We start from the raw sequence: 15,943 nt of genomic DNA, 5'->3' as shown, positions 1-15,943 counted from the left end.
AAAGCTAGACCAGGCAGGTGTGGCAGTGGTGTTGCTCTTCATATGTGTCAGGAACAAGAATGTATTGAGCTTTGCCAAGTCAGGGATGAAGAACCTGATGAATGTTTACGGGTAAGAATCAAGGAGCAGGCTAAAATGGACAATACAGTGTTTACTACAGGCTACCAGACCAGGAAGAGGTAGATGAAGCTTTATACAGTCAACTGTAGGCAGCCTCAGGGTCACATGCCCTGGTGCTAACATTGTGACACAGGTCGTGGAGTAGCCAACATGGAAAGGTGTGCTGCTGGACCTTGTATTAACAAACAAAGGTGGACTAGTTGGGCACATAAAGATTGGGGGTACCTTGGCTGTAGTGACCATGACATGGGTGGAGTTCAATATCACATGAGGAAGAACGCAGTAAGTAGGACTGCAGCCCTAAACTTCAGGAGGGCTAACTTCTTCCTTTTTAAAGACCTAGTTGAAGCAATCCCATGAGCTAAGACTCTAGAAGGTAGTGGGGCCCAGGAGAGCTGGTTAATACTCAAACGCCACTCCTCCAAGCTCAAGATAGGTGCATTTCTTTGAATAAATAATCAAGTAGAGCAGGCAGGAGACCTACATGGATAAGTAAAAAACTGCTGAGAAAAGTCATTTGGAAGAAAGAAATTCAGTGTATGTGGGAAAAGGGACTGGCTACTTGGGAGAATTATAAGAAGGTAGTCAGGATATGTAGAGATGCAACAAGGAAGGCCAAGGCCCTCTTAGAGTTAAATATGGTGAAAGAAGTAAAAGACAACGAAAAGGTCTTCAAATACGAAAGTGGAAAAAGGAAAAATAGGGAAAATGTAGACGCACTGCTGATTGAGGAGGGAGCCTGGTAATTGAGGATGCAGAAAAGGCAGAGTTACTGAATGAGTTCTTTACTTCAGTCTTTAGTACTAGAACCAGTCCCCTGAAATCCCAGACTCTGGAAGAAGGAAGACTCTCCACTGGTCAATAAGGATTGGGTTAGAGATCATTTGAGTAAGCTGAACATATATATCCATGGGCCCTGATAGGATGTACCCGGGAGTGCTAAGAGAGCTGGCTGATGTTGCTCTATCACTCTTCATCATCTTTGAAAGATCAGGACGAACAGGAGAGGTGCCTGAGGACTGGGGGAGAGCCAGTGTCACTCTGGTCTTCAAAACGATAAGAAGGTGGACCCAGGAAACTACAGACCTGTCAACCTCACCTCCATCCCTGGAAAGGTGATGGAGTAGCTTATTCTGGAGGTAATCTCTAAGCACATGGAGGAAGACAAGGTTATCAGGAGCAGCCAACATTGGTTTACCAAGGGGAAGATGAAGAGACAGAGTGTCCCCTCAGCAAGTTTGCTGATGATATAAAACTGGGAGGAGTGGCTGACATGCCAGAGGGCTATGCTGTCATTCAGTGAGACTTGGACAGGCTGGACAGCTGGGCAAAGACAAACTTAATGAAGCTGAACAAGGATAAGTGTAGAGTCCTGCATCTGAGGAGGAATAACATTGTGCACCAATACAAGTTGGGGGCTGACCTGCTGGGGAGTAGCTCCAGAGAGAAGGACCTTAGCTTCCTGGTTGATAATAACTTACCCATGGGACAGCAATGTGCCTTGGTGGCCAAGAAGGCCAACAGTATATTGAGGTGCATTAGGAAGAGTGTGTCTAGCAGGTTGAGGGAGGTTCTCCTTCCCCTCCACTCAGCCCTAGTTAGATCACATCTGGAATATTGTGTCCAGTTCTGGGCTCCCCAGTTCAAGATCTCCAGGGGACTACTGTCCAGCAGTGTGCCCAGGTGGCCAAGAGAGCCAATGGCATCCTGGCCTGCATCAGGCATAGTGTGGCCAGCAGGAGCAGGGAGGTCATTGTACCCCTGTACACAGCACTGGTTAGGCCACACCTTGAGTACTGTGTCCAGTTTTGGGCCCCTCAATTTAGGAAAGATGTTGAATTGCTGGAGCATGTCCAGAGAAGGGCAACGAGGCTGGTGAGAGGCCTTGAGCACAAGCCCTATGAGGAGAGGCTGAGGGAGCTGGGACTGTTTAGCCTGGAGAAGAGAAGGCTCAGGGGTGACCTCATTGCTGTCTACAACTACCTGAAGGGAGGTTGTAGCCAGGAGGGGTTTGGTCTCCCAGGCAACCAGCACCAGAACAAGAGGACACAGTCTCAAGCTGCGCCAGGGGAGGTTTAGGCTGGAGGTGAGGAGAAAGTTCTTCACAGAGAGAGTGGTTGGCCATTGGAATGGGCTGCCCAAGGAGGTGGTGGAGTCACCATCCCTGGAGGTGTTCAAGAGGGGATTGGACGTGGCACTTAGTGCCATGGTTTAGATAGTCATGAGGTTTAGGGTGACAGGTTGGACTCGATGATCTTTGAGGTCTCTTCCAGCCTTCTTGATTCTATGATTCTATGATTCTATACTGGGGAGAGTTCAGCATAGGGCAGCAAGGATGATTAAGGGATTGGAGCACCTGTGTTACAAGGAAAGACTTGGAGACTGCAGGCTGTTTAGTGTCAAGAAGAGAAGACTGAAAGGAGATCGTATAAATGTCTACAAATGTCTGAAGGGTGGCTGTCAGGAGGATGGAGTCAGTCTCTTTTCAGTGATACCCAGTGACAGGAGGCAGGGCAATGGATGTAAACTCAATCACAGGAAATTCCACCTCAACATGAGAAAAGGCTTTTTTCTGGTGAGGGTGACAGGGCACTGGAACAGGCTGCCCCAGAGAGATGATAGATGCATTCCTGTGTGGCCTGCCCTGAGTGCTCCTACTTTGCAGGGGGGTTGGACTTGATGATCTGTGGAGATCCCTTCCAGCTCCTGGCATTCTATGATTCTATGATTTTGTGTGCAGTAGATGTAATCATAAACTTTCTTTTGAATCAAAAAGGGCATTCTTTTTTCCTAGTAAACCCAATATAATAATGTTTACATTGTTTTAAAAAAAAAGTCAAGGCTGGCTTGAACAGAAAACTCACAGCATACAAACTAAAAAATAGATTTGTTCTTGTTGTTTGCATACACATGTATAAATTACTCTACACATGGGATAGAATAGGGAAAGGATTTTTTCTTACTTTTGGTATTAATGTTTACCATAACACTTTAAAAAGTATATTCTCGTTTATTCCTGGATTAGGGAATTTACAAGTTGGTACCAATAGTGTCTTACATATTTTTTACTCTGTTGATGGAATCTGAAATATGAGTCAAAGTTACATCTTCATAAACATCAAATGAAAGACAGAAGTGATGCAAAGATGGAGGTTTCCACCTCCTAAGGTCAAGTCACCACTGTTGGTTCCCTGGAACAAAAGAATGCTCATCCCTTTGCTTCACCTGCCACCAGTTTGTTCTTTCTACTTCTGCCATGCAGTGGTGGAGGTCTGGTCTTTCTCTTCCAGACTCTTGAAGGAACAGAGATTGTGCCTTCAAACTTCATTGTAGCCCCCAGCCTAGAATGCTTTGTGGCTACAAATAGGTGCGAGAAGAAATCTTTTTTTGGTAGGTATGCATAGTGAAGTCTAGGAGCAGTGGCTCCTACATGAGTAGAGAACTGTTCTGGTTTATTGGTTTAAGCTCACTGGCCCCACTAGCAGGGATGAGGGACTGGGGTGTGGGGCTATCCCTCCTCCCCTCAATAATGGCACAGAGCAACAGAGCAAACTGGGTCGTATATTCTACACCATGCTAAATGTCATGCTCACTGCATGGCAGGAAAGGGGTTGGCTGGGGTTTATGGGACTTTTATTATATTCTGTAGTTTGTAAACTTTCCTGTTTCAGGCTTTTTGTGTTTCTTCATTGGTTTCTGGGCTGGGATTAATCTCCTTTGTTCCAATTTCAGTTTGCCCAATTGGCAGCATGGCTCAAGTTCTGTCAGTCTGCTGCTTATGTTGGTACCTTTTTTTCATTCCTGTTATCTTTTGTGTAGTCTGATATTCCTGCAATAGTGTAGTAAATTGTCCTTAATTCAACTAATAACTCTGTCTCCTGGGCCTCTTTTTCCCCCCATAAGTGGGGGGGACTATGGAGGGGGGGATTATTTCACTGATTGTTAGGTTAAGCTTGGTTTTGTATGCAACATCATAATTTATCACTCATCTCACTCAGCTGATGAATGGAACAGAAGAGAGCACATACCCACCATTTCAGGGTTTCAAATATCCTTGGGACACCAACACCAGACTGCTTCTATTGTTGTGTCCCTTAACTGTGTGCCTGGTCTCAATCAAAGTAACCCATTTTTTTTACAAGAATACCATTTGGAGAGATGCCCTGAAGTTGGATAATTACGAGTGGCAGGGTATGTGGGAGACTATGGACAAGTGCCTAGGCTCATGGTCACCTCCAGTGTTTATGAATTTCACCTCTGACCAAGTGTGGAATCCTGATAAACTGGTAAAATATTTGGAAAGAGGATGCTGTTGGCCAGAAATTCCCGAGAGATACAAATCCCTGCAATGTGTTGAGGCCGGATGCAAATCACTGCAGTGCATTGGGGCCTGGCTTGTGCTTCTCGACTTCTTCTCAGTGCTGTTCAACATACAGGCCTACAAACAGACCAACAGGTATGGCAGCTACCCTTGTGCAGAAAAAGAAATATACAAGGGAAACAACTTGTCTTGCAAAGGGTGAGGATGAACCGGGGTCATGAGGAGAACAAGAGGAATGGCCGAAGGTAATCACTTGATCTCTATCTCTGGGTGAGCTGTCAGACATATGGAAGGACTATAGCCACTATCCAGGTGAGCCCTAGCTCACTTGGCTGTTCCAGTGCTGGGATAGTGGAGCCAGTGGTTTGGAATTAGAAGGCAAGGAAGCCAAGCAGTTGATATCCCTGTCTAGGGAAGGGAGCACTGACAAGGTTATCGGAAAACTGGTGCAAAACCTCAGCCTCTGGAGATGACTTCTAGCAGGTGTAAGGGATAGGTACCCCTTCAAAGAAGATATGAATCATCTGGGAAGATAGATTACTGTGGAGAAAGGCATTCAATACTTGAGAACACTAGGTGTTCTGGAACTGCTCTGTAATGACGCTAATGACAATCCTCAGCATACATCCCATAGTATGGACACCAGCCATGTGGAGAAAATTTCTATGAACTGCACCACCGTTATATGCCAGCTCACTGAGGGCAAAACCCTGGGTCATGAAGGATGGCCAGGGACAAACAGTGGATGAAATGGTTAGCATGCACCAGCAATGTGAGGGAAGTTTCTCTTCTAATGTATGGGCTTGTGTTTCAGCCACGGAGGAACTGTCTTGAAGGGTCAGCTGAATCCAAGAGAACATGTCCTGCCTGCCCTGTCCAAGAGAGAGAATCTGGGAAGTACATACCATGAGATATCCTTTGGTTTTACTTACATGACCAGAAGGAGGACATGAAAGAGTGGGATGGAAAATCCACTTCAGCCTTAGCTGCACAAGTCTGTGAATTGCAGGGAGAGCCTTCCCGAAAGAACACTGCCACAGTTTCCAGTGAAGGAATCTCCAAAAAAGAGCAGACAGATTGATAACTGCATCTGATCATCTTGAAAAGACTTCCAAGGCATTCTTATAATATGCAAGTGATTCTGATCAGGATTAGAAGGGGCCCTGCCTCTAACCAGGTAGAGGAGAGGGATGGTCAGATCTATTGGATTCGAGGGCCTGGTATGTCAAAATGACAAGAGTATAAAGCTTTAGTGGATACAGGTGCACAATGTACTGTGACGCCATCAAACTATGAGGAGACGGAACCTGCCTGTATTTCTGGTGTGACAAGGGGATCCCAGCAGCTGAGCATGTGAGAAACTGAGGTGAACCTGAGAGTGAATGGCACAAACACCCCATTGTTACTGGCCCAGAGGCCCTGTGCATCCGTGATATAGACTGTCCTGGGAGAGGATACTTCAAGGATCCAAAAGGATACTGGTGGGCTCTTGGTATAGCTGCCTTAGGAACAGAGTAAAGAAAATAGCTGACTGCTTTTCTCAGTCTCTCAGAGGACCCCTTCGAGATGAGGCTGCTAAACAGTAGAGATCAGTAGGTGCCAATTGCTACTGCAGCAGGATCCCTATTTGTAAACTAATTTGACAACTGGAGAGATGAGAGATCCCAGAATCAACCAGGTTGGAAGCGATCTCCAAGATCATCAGGTCCCACTAATCACCCAAACCTAACTAATCAACTAGACTATGGCACTAAGTGTCTCATCCAGTCTTTTCTTAAATTCCTTCAGGGACGTTGACCCCACCACCTCCCTGGGCAACCCATTCCAATGGGCAATCACTCCTTCTGTGAAGAACTTCTTTCTAAGATCCAGCCTAAACTTCCCCTTGCACAGCTTGATCCTGTCCTCTTGTTCTGCCACTGGTTGCCTGGAAGAGGAGACCAACCACCGTCTGGCTACAACCTCCCTTCAGGTAGTTGTAGACAGCAATAAGGTCTCCCCTGAGCCTCCTCCAGGCCAAACAACTCCAGCTCCCCCAGCCTCTCCTCACAGGGCTCGTGTTCCAGACCCCTCACCAGCTTTGTTGCCCTTCTCTGGACACGTTTGAGCAACTTTAACATCTTTCTTAAATTGAGGGGCCCAGAACTGGACACGATATTCAAGGTGTGGTCTAACCAGTGCTGAGTACAGGGGCAGAATGACTTCCCTGATCCTGCTGGCCACACTATTCCTGATACAGGCCAGGATGCCTTTTGCCTTCTTGGCCACCTGGGCACACTGCTGGCTCATGTTCAGCCTATAGTACTCCCAGGTCCCTTTCTGCCTGGCTGCTCTCCAGGCACTCTGTCCCCAGCCTGTAGTGCTGCATGGGGTTGTTGTGGCCAATGTGTAGAACCTGGCACTTAGATATATTGAATCTCATTCTGTTAGACTCTCTCCATCTGTCCAGCCTGTCAAGGTCCCTCTGCAGAGCCCTCCTACCCTCTCAACAGATCGACACCTGCTCCCATCTTGGTGTCATCTGCAAACTTACTGATGATGGACCTAATCCCCTCGTCCAGATCATCAGTAAAGATATTGAACAGGACGGGGCCCTAGGAGACGCCACTAGTCACTGGCTGCCAACTGGAAGTTCACCACCACTCATGATGATCAATAAAACTCATTGACTCTTCAACAGCCCTATATGGCCAGTGTGGAAACTCAATGGTGAATGGAGACTGACAGTGGACTACCATGGCTGTACACATGGAGTCCCATAAGACAGATTGCAGAAGCTGCTGACAGAGAAGATGAATCAAGTCAGTTTGCAAAGCTGAAAGCCATCCAACTGGCTTTAGATATCGCTGGGTGAGAAAAATGGCCAATACTTGTATCTCTTACATAGACTCGTGGATGGTGGCAAATGCTTTGTGGGGGTAGCTACAGCAATGGAAGGAAAACAACTGGCGGTGGAGAGGTAAACCCATCTGGGAAACTGAATTGTGGCAAGATATTGCTGCCCGGGCAGAGAACTTGATCATGAAAGTACTTCAAGTGGATGCCTGTGTACCCAGGAGTAGAGCCACTGAAGAACATCACAATCAACAGGTATATCAAGCTGCTAAGATTAAAGTGGCCCACTGACTGGCATCATAAGGGTGAATTACTTCTAGCTCAATGGGCTCACAATACCTCAGGCCATCAAGGAAGGGATCCGACCTACAGATGGCCCAAGATCGAGGGGTGGGCTTAACCATGGCCACTATTGCAGAGGTTATCCATGAATGTGAAATGTGTGTGGCAGTCAAACAGGCCAAGTGGGTGAAGTCTCTGTGATATGGGGGATGACGTCTGAAATACAAATATGGGGAAGCCTGGCAAATTGATTATTTCACACTGCTGCAAACCTGCCAGCGTAAACACTCTGTGCTCACATTAGTGGAAGCAACCACTGGATGGCTGGAAACACATTCAGTGCCCCATGCCACTACTTGGAACACCATCCTGGGCCTTGAAAAAGAAGTCCTATGGTAGCATGGCACCCCAGAAAGAACCAATTCTGATAATGGGGCTCAGTTTTTAAACAGCCTTTTATAGACACTTGGGCCAAGTTGCACAGCATTGAGTGTATCACTTCCCCTATCACACACCAGCTGCTGGGAAGGCTGGACATTACAATAGCCTGCTAAAAATCCTGAAAGCAATGGCATGACAGACCTTTAAAAACTGAGATGCACATTTAGCACAAGCCACTTGGCTGGTTAACACTGGAGATCTACTAATTGAGCTGGGCCTGCCCAATCCAAAGTACCACACACTGTAGAAGATGATAGAATTCCCATGATGTGGATGCACCTGGTGGGTAGTGTGGGAGGGTAGAGAAGTTTGTTGTGTGCGGGAAGGTGATCTCACTTTGGGCGAGAATACGTTGTAAATTGTATATGTTGTATGATGGTGTAGAATAAAGGGTGGATAATGTATTGGTTTCATATGGACATATGTCGTAGGACAGGCTGTGATAATGAAGTTATTTAGTGTAAGTAAGTGTTTCACAAATAGAGATGTTAAAAGTAGTCTTTCTATTCAGTTAAAACACTTGTTCAGAAGTGCTTGGAGATGGATTCTTTGAATGATGTTAAATATAAATATGTATTATGGCCTATTGATTATGAAGAGGTGTCTTTGTAAAAAAAAAACTAACATCATAATCCATACAGAATGGGAGCTGAATTATGGCTACACATAATTCTGCTAATGATTACCTGTTCTATGCCTAACCCATCTTTTAATTACTTTGAGTTGTTGTATGGTGTATTTACATGTAAGTGTGAGCACACACACACATGCAGATATGTTTGTACAGTGTACTTGTTCTACTGTTACTTTGCTAGGTGTAGCTGAATCTGTGAGTTGAGAAACTGAAATGCCTGTTTGGTGGTGTGGAGGTTTTTTGTTTACTCTTGCATTTCTGTGAAAAGCTTTTTACAATAAAAAATGTACTGAACAAAGCTTTTTTGTATCTGTGGTAGAAACAAGATTGAAGTGAAAGGAGGAAGTATAGCTCCTCTTCTTTCTGCCTCATGTCTTTCATTTCCTTAAAAAAAGAAAAAAAGAAAAAGAAGAAGGGAGGAAGAAATAAGGAAGGGTTACATTTTTTTGCAGGATAGGTGTTGAGGAAGAGGAAAGGAGAATCAGGTCCTTGATTTTTCAGGTAGTTAAGTGTAGTGTATTTCTGTGATTGTATTTATTACATGGAAAAACTATGGCAGCAGAGTCAACCAGTAAGACTTTATGTCAGCATACGTAGCCATAAATTACATTACTTTCTAAAATAATTTTGTCATCATTTACCTTTGTGTGATTGTAAGAAAAGAGATGAGTTCAGTTTGCTAGGTGGTTAACGTTTCTTGGGTTGATGGGCAAAGGATAAGGCTTGTAACAGAAGAGAGATATTGATGTGGGATGAATAGAATGGAGTGTTAGAGACATTTTTAGAATAAGGCCAGACATGAGAAAATGCTTACATGTCTTCAGGCTTAAGATACATGTTTCGTACTCAGAGATCATATGAGGTCTCTTAAATAAAGAACTAAAAGAAAAGTAGCTGAATTGCACCTTAGAAGAAACAGATACTGAAAGCTATTAAGAGCAATATCAAAGAAGTGTAATTAGGAAGATTCAGAGTTGCATAAGACTTTCTTGTTGTTTCAACACTGAAATATCATACCTGAGGTTGTAACTAAGAGATGATCCTTTACAATCAGCTTGGGTTTTGAGTCTCAAGTTCTGATTTCTTGATGAAGAACTTGCATCTGTAACAAAATGTAATCCTCACTGAAGGATTCATCTTCTTTCATATTTTCTTTTACCTTTAACTCTCTTCCCAGTTGCAGACTTGATGTAGTGATTTTATAAACTATGCTTAACCTCTTGAAATATTTGTACAGTAAAACATTTTGATAGTTGAGGGAAAAAAAAGAATTAACAACAAAGAAAGTGCATTTACTTTGCAGTAGCAATGAAAGCCCTTCTTAGGCACATGTAGACATAAAACAGCTAATGATGTTATGATTTAACCTTCCTTCCCCCCCTTTTTTTTTTTAGTTTTGTGAACCCCTTAGAAAATCTTTGAAAGCAGATACAGTTCTTGTTCATCAAATGTGCCAGTTTAGCTATGTCGTAAATGCTCATGAGTTTATTTGGAAGGCATTTATTCATGGTAACACAGTCTCAAAGGTGATACTTCCAGCCAAATCTCCAGCTCTTCATCTGAAATGCATGTTCTCTGATATTACTCTTAACATAGGCATTATCTGAGATGTAAGATTGGGCAAAGTAACAGTTGGAGTCCATATCATTTGGATCCTGATTTCAGTACTTCTGAAAAAGCAAAGCACTGACTGTTTTTCCCTGAAGAACACACTAAACAGAAGCACATCCTGGTAAGATGGAAACATGCAATCTCAGAGTACACACTGCTTTATTCAGAGATAATTGGGAAACCCAAAGTCAACTAATAAAAAATGTCTTACTGCAATCACAGTACAACTGACCCATGAATTTGGAAGGACCAGCGTAACGGCTTCGTGTCAGGTCAGACATGCTCAAGGACACTTTCTGTACAAACATACGCAGAAGCTGAGCTGCAGCAACACACAGATGGACTTCACAGTACCAATCTCCTGTAAACTCAGAGGACTGCTTTCTAGCTTTTTGCTCTTAATCCCTCAATTCTGATTGTTACCTGGTAAGACATCATTTGTCAGAAGGCTGTAATAGTGTTTTCTTATTTGAAATCCTGTTCAGTCTGATTCTTAAGAACTCTGGAATGCCAGTAGCAGACTGAGGAGCTTACGTGAACTCTCCCAGTGAAACTATACAGGCATTATGAAACAAATATGTATTCTGGAGTGAGAATTCTCAAATATGACCAAAATGTTCTTATCTTTTTTTCTAAAATGCAGTAAGATTAATTTTCACATATGTAACAGCTGTACATTCAAGCTTTCTGGATCTCATAGCTTGATCCTGCATCACCATGGCTAGGTGCCATGGACACTGGTACTTAGAATCTTGATGCTGGGTGAAGACCATGCACAGCAACTGGTTGTTGCATACTAGGGGAATTGGGTTCTAGCGCTGAAAAAAAATACTATTTTTTAGACGTGGATAGGGCAGCATTCTACCCTGGTTAGGATTCTACCCTGACCTTGGTGGTCAACAGAGGAACCTTTTTTATTAGCCTTAAACTAATCTGGCCTTCGATACCAGTTGAGGTTCATTTCACAGTTTACAATGAAATCATCAATATTATGATTTTATCTGTTAGTATAGCAGTTTTCCAAAACACTGTTCTGTAAAAGAATTTTCCTAGTGTAGAAAAAATGCATTAAATTAAGTTTAAACTTACTGGAATATGCTTGTGCATCGTTTTGTTCTGGAGACGTTGGACCTGACAGCTACCACTTCTTTCAGAAGTTAATAAAATGTAGGTGTAATCAAACATCTTTTACTGTATCATATAGAGGGAAGTGTCATGATAGCTTACACATAAGAAATGCATTTTACTATCCTTTCTTCCTGAATCTTAACCTTATCAGTCATCTTTCCTATGACTGGACCAATAGACTCCAGTTGTTACATAGTTATTTCAACAAAAGCAAACCATTCATTCACCTATGTCTTCTAGTCATTTCCAGGCATCCTGAAAGCCAAGCAGTTGTTTTTGTGTTTTGTTTTTTTTTTTAACTCAACACACAGTATCTGTTCAGGGAGTGATTTGATTAATTCTGTTGCAATTACTACACAACAGACGTAGAATGCAAGAGCTGTGAGTTAGGGACATGAAACCTTTATACAAACTGTAGCATACTGTTCCTTTTGTGACCAAGAATTACAAGTAAATTAATCAGATTGTTTATGTAGAACTAGGAAAGAGTGAACTTGGCAAAGATTACTGAAGTTGCCTTTAAATGGTCTTCAATTTAAAATAGCACCAAACCTCCTAGCTTTGGAAGACGTTTTGCAGTTACACAGGACAGAACACTGCTTTTATCATTCAGATCTTTCTGCTAGAAATAATTCCATATAGAGAAGTCTGCAGGAGTCTGTACAGCCATGGATAAACCCAAAATATCTGAACATAGCAAAATTGTTTAATTTTTTTAATTATGCAAAAATATAGTTAAGGCCAGTGGAGAGTATTTTCATACTCTCTGTTTCCTAAATAAAGGAAATTCCATATGTGTTTGTACATCAGCACCAATTCCTGGATGTTTTAAGTAGAGGTTGCTGAACTTGATTAATGTAACTATAAACCTTTCTCAGAGTAAATACTGTTTGAATCCAAAACTTCTCTTGTATTATATTTTTTGAACAGTTGGATTTCTTCTGAATCAGTAGTTGGACTAGTTGAATAACAGGATTATGAAGGATTCTAGGTTTACAATTGTATTTGAAGCAAATCATTTGCATTTATTATATTGCATATATAACAGTTTTCTGTCTTACCTATTTTGCTTTCATTGGAATTAGCCTTTGGCTACTTCAGTAATTATTTTCTGACACAAGATTTCATCTGGGAAATTTCATTTCCAAGTGCAAGGAATGGAATCCTACCCAAATAATTGAACTAGGACTATTTAGAAGCATGACAGATCCTCTTGAGAACATTTCCAAAAGACTTAACTTCCTCTATGCCAGGCTGCAAGTGATGGTTTCTGGTTCTGGGTGGAGTTTTTATTTGTTGAAAGCTTCATTACTTCTAGTTCTGCTTTTCTAGAAAATGTCTTATATAGCCTATCATAGTACAAATTCTTAATTATGAGTGATTTGTAATTAAAATGAAATAGAAATATGTACTTGCATAAATATCGAATGCCTCTTTCAAGTGAAATAGTGTAGTTGTAATTAACAGATCTGATAATATTTTCTCACAGCCAAGATACTTGTTTATAAATTCCTGACAACTGCAGAACCTGTGGGTCAGCAGAGAATCCAAGGAGAAGCATATACTTGTCATCATGTCATAGCTTTATTCAATCCTGTAGAAAGAATTAAACACTGACTTCATCAAAACCTGTTCAAGTGGTTTGAATGTTTTGTGAAAAAAGTTCTGGTTCTGAAATTTGCTTATCTGATTTTCAGTTCTTTGCTTTGAGCTATTGATCTTGAGTTTACTGAAGTGCTTGCTGGTGTCTAAAAAAGCTATAATGACAACTATGTTGATAGCAAGCAGCTATCAACTCTCTGCAGTGCCAGGTGATAACCGTGACTAAGGAGTGTTACAGTCGAGTAGAAGAAGAGGGGCAGGACACAGACAAATTTACTAAATGAAAATTTCATGGGTCACTCTGTTCTGCTAGTGTGCCTTCTGTCTGCAATATGTGTTATAGAATCTGTGTGCAAATATGAAAGTTTGTTTTCTTACAGCCACGCTTTTTATGTGATGACAGATTATTTTAAAAAATGCTTTTAAATATATCAGGACTCTCTTATTATTGTCTTTGCAAATGGAAAAAAATTGATAAAACTGTAGAATTTTTACCTCTTTGTTTTATAAAAATAGAATAAGTCTCTAGTAGCTTGTCAGATCCATAAAATGATACCATAAACATTATTTTACCAAAATTTGCACTCTTTATTGTTTGTGTGTTTGAGGGGGGTTTGGTTTGTATGTTTGGGGTTTTGGCAGGGTGGTGGTGGTGGTGTTTGGTTTTGTTTTTATTTCTTTGTTCCCAAGAACATCTTGGCAGAGGTGATGATTTTTTGATGACGAAGTGGACATTTATATGTAAATTAAAGTTGATAAAGATTTGACATTATCTTTTCATGCTAGAGATTTGACACATTCAATTCTTGAGGCTGCAATACATCCCTCTTGTACTACTTTTGACAATGTCGAATAACTTTTTTTACGTTATACTTTGCTGAAGCTTTCTAAAACTACGTGATCTGTTATAATTGCTTTTTTCCTCCTTTCCTCTTTATCTTTTCTCTTTTCCGCACAGGTGATTTCTATTCACTCCTTTCCAAGCTGCTAGGAGAAAGGGAAGATATTATACATGTGCATAAGCAAAACCCTACAGAAAAGGCAGAGTCAGATCTTGTAGCTGAGATTGCCAATGTAGTCCAAAAGAAGGATCTTGCCAGAGAGATTACAAATCATGATGAGAGGGACAATACTATTCTCGTCAGAGACAGAATTCGCAAATTTCACAGGCTAGAGTCTACCGTGAGGCCACAAGAGAGCAAACATTTCTCTTTACGAGAGCCTAAACATGGTGAGGGAAGCTGGGAAAAAGAACATACAGGAGGTGGGTTAGGGGTTAATTTTATACAATGAAATGCAATTCAAGAGCTGTGATCCACATTAGCAAAATCTGAAGGGAATACCAGTTGATGCTTGGAAGTATTTTACATGATGTTTTTCCTAATTATGGAAATGTTCTCCCTCTATTTTAGAGGTATTTCGGAGGGGTTCTTTCCCACTCCGTGGGTGAAGAAATAACGTATGCCAATGGCACAATATTAGTACTTTTTTGGAACATGGAGAATTTTTCTACTTTAAAGACTTTCAGTTAATTATTTGATATTGATTATGCTAAAACAAGGTAAATGCAGGATACGGTAATGATGGGAAGTGAAGAATTTCCTTAATACAAGTAAATACTATAAAATGGTCACTGACATAATCAGTGCATATCATGAGTTTTCTAATTGCCTTGGTCTTTCAGGTACAGGATTTTACAAAATTTATTGCTGTAGTACTGTCAGACATTTATTCTCTCATTCAGGTTCATCCTAAAAAAATTTTGAGAAGTAAAATTTTCTGTGTATTTATTTCAAATTGGGCTTGGCTATCCGAACATTGTTTTATTATATTAGAATTATAATTAATTCCCTTCAGGTTTCTATGACAGCAGAAACCATGGAAATATTGTGTTTGTTTTACTTGTGTTTTGGTCTCTGTGATATTAATTGTGCTTAGTCTTACTTGCTAATGTGGAAAGCCAATTAAACACAGCATGTGATGAGTATCTCATGAAAGAAAATGGTATGTCTGCATGAAAGTCATCTGTATGCATAAGCTGTAGCAGCACATGCTTGCATTTATGTTGCAAGCAGCCAGCTTGATGTTTCCAAGTACTCTTGTACACATGCATACACCATTCATCATCCATTTGATTTTTATTTCCATTTAAAATGTCTTCACTGATGTGGTATTCTCTTACAGTGTTCAGATTCAGCAAAATGTTGGGTTTCTGTTTAACCAAAAAAAAAAAAAGGTGAGGACTTTCCAATGTTGTGTTATGCTAGTCAGTTAAATGAGAGTCTCTCAGATTATTGGCATAGGGGCAAAAACCCCAGATGAGATGTTAGAATGTGCCTGACATAACTGTAAGTAATAAATGATTCCATAAGTGACACTGCAGTTAAACACTCGAAGAATAATGTGTATAGCATTTCTGCAAAGAGAATTTGTTCAATTCAAACTAATACCATGTGGTGTGCAGAGATGAAAAAAGAAATTTCCTTTCTGTTTTAACTTATCCAGAGGAGGGAGTGTCAGTGAACTGAATAAATGGTTTAGTTGGCACACTGTGTCACGTGAATTCTAACTACAGAAAGCATTTACTCAGCTACTTTAGTAGTTGCATATTAATTTTAAAGGAATTTGTTAGCTAAGTACTAATTAATAAACAGACTTGCATGTGATGCAGTTTTGAGTCATAGCAAGAAGGAAAACTGAACTTATAATAATTAGCCTTGCCACAGAATCCCAGCATGTTAGGGGTTGGAAGGGACCTCCAAGAATCATTCAGTTCAGCCCCCTCAACTAAGGCAATCTGGACCCATCCTGCTGACACCTGCCCTTTAAATGTTTGTAGTCTTCACCAGGCTAAAGAGCCCCAGGTCTCTCAGCCTTTCCTTGAAAAAGAAATGCTGGTCAGAACCAGACACAGTGCTCCAGAAGTCACCTCACCAGGGCAGAGTAGAGAGAGAGGGGAACATCCCTTC

The 15,943-nt window shown here is 41.4% G+C and overlaps 1 protein-coding gene across 1 annotated transcript in view; it reads left to right on the top strand.

Moving 5' to 3' along the window:
* PAM (peptidylglycine alpha-amidating monooxygenase) overlaps positions 1–15,943 on the top strand; it is a 74,975-nt gene that overhangs the window by 38,057 nt on the left and 20,975 nt on the right. The window contains 1 exon segment of the mRNA XM_054397935.1: positions 13,933–14,238. Within this exon segment, the coding sequence (XP_054253910.1) occupies positions 13,933–14,238 (306 nt within the window).

The sequence above is a fragment of the Indicator indicator genome, chromosome Z (assembly GCF_027791375.1).
Source record: "Indicator indicator isolate 239-I01 chromosome Z, UM_Iind_1.1, whole genome shotgun sequence".
Lineage (NCBI taxonomy): Eukaryota > Metazoa > Chordata > Aves > Piciformes > Indicatoridae > Indicator > Indicator indicator.
The sequence above is the reverse complement of the archived record's forward strand: the minus strand, read 5'-3'. Positions and strand labels throughout refer to the sequence as shown.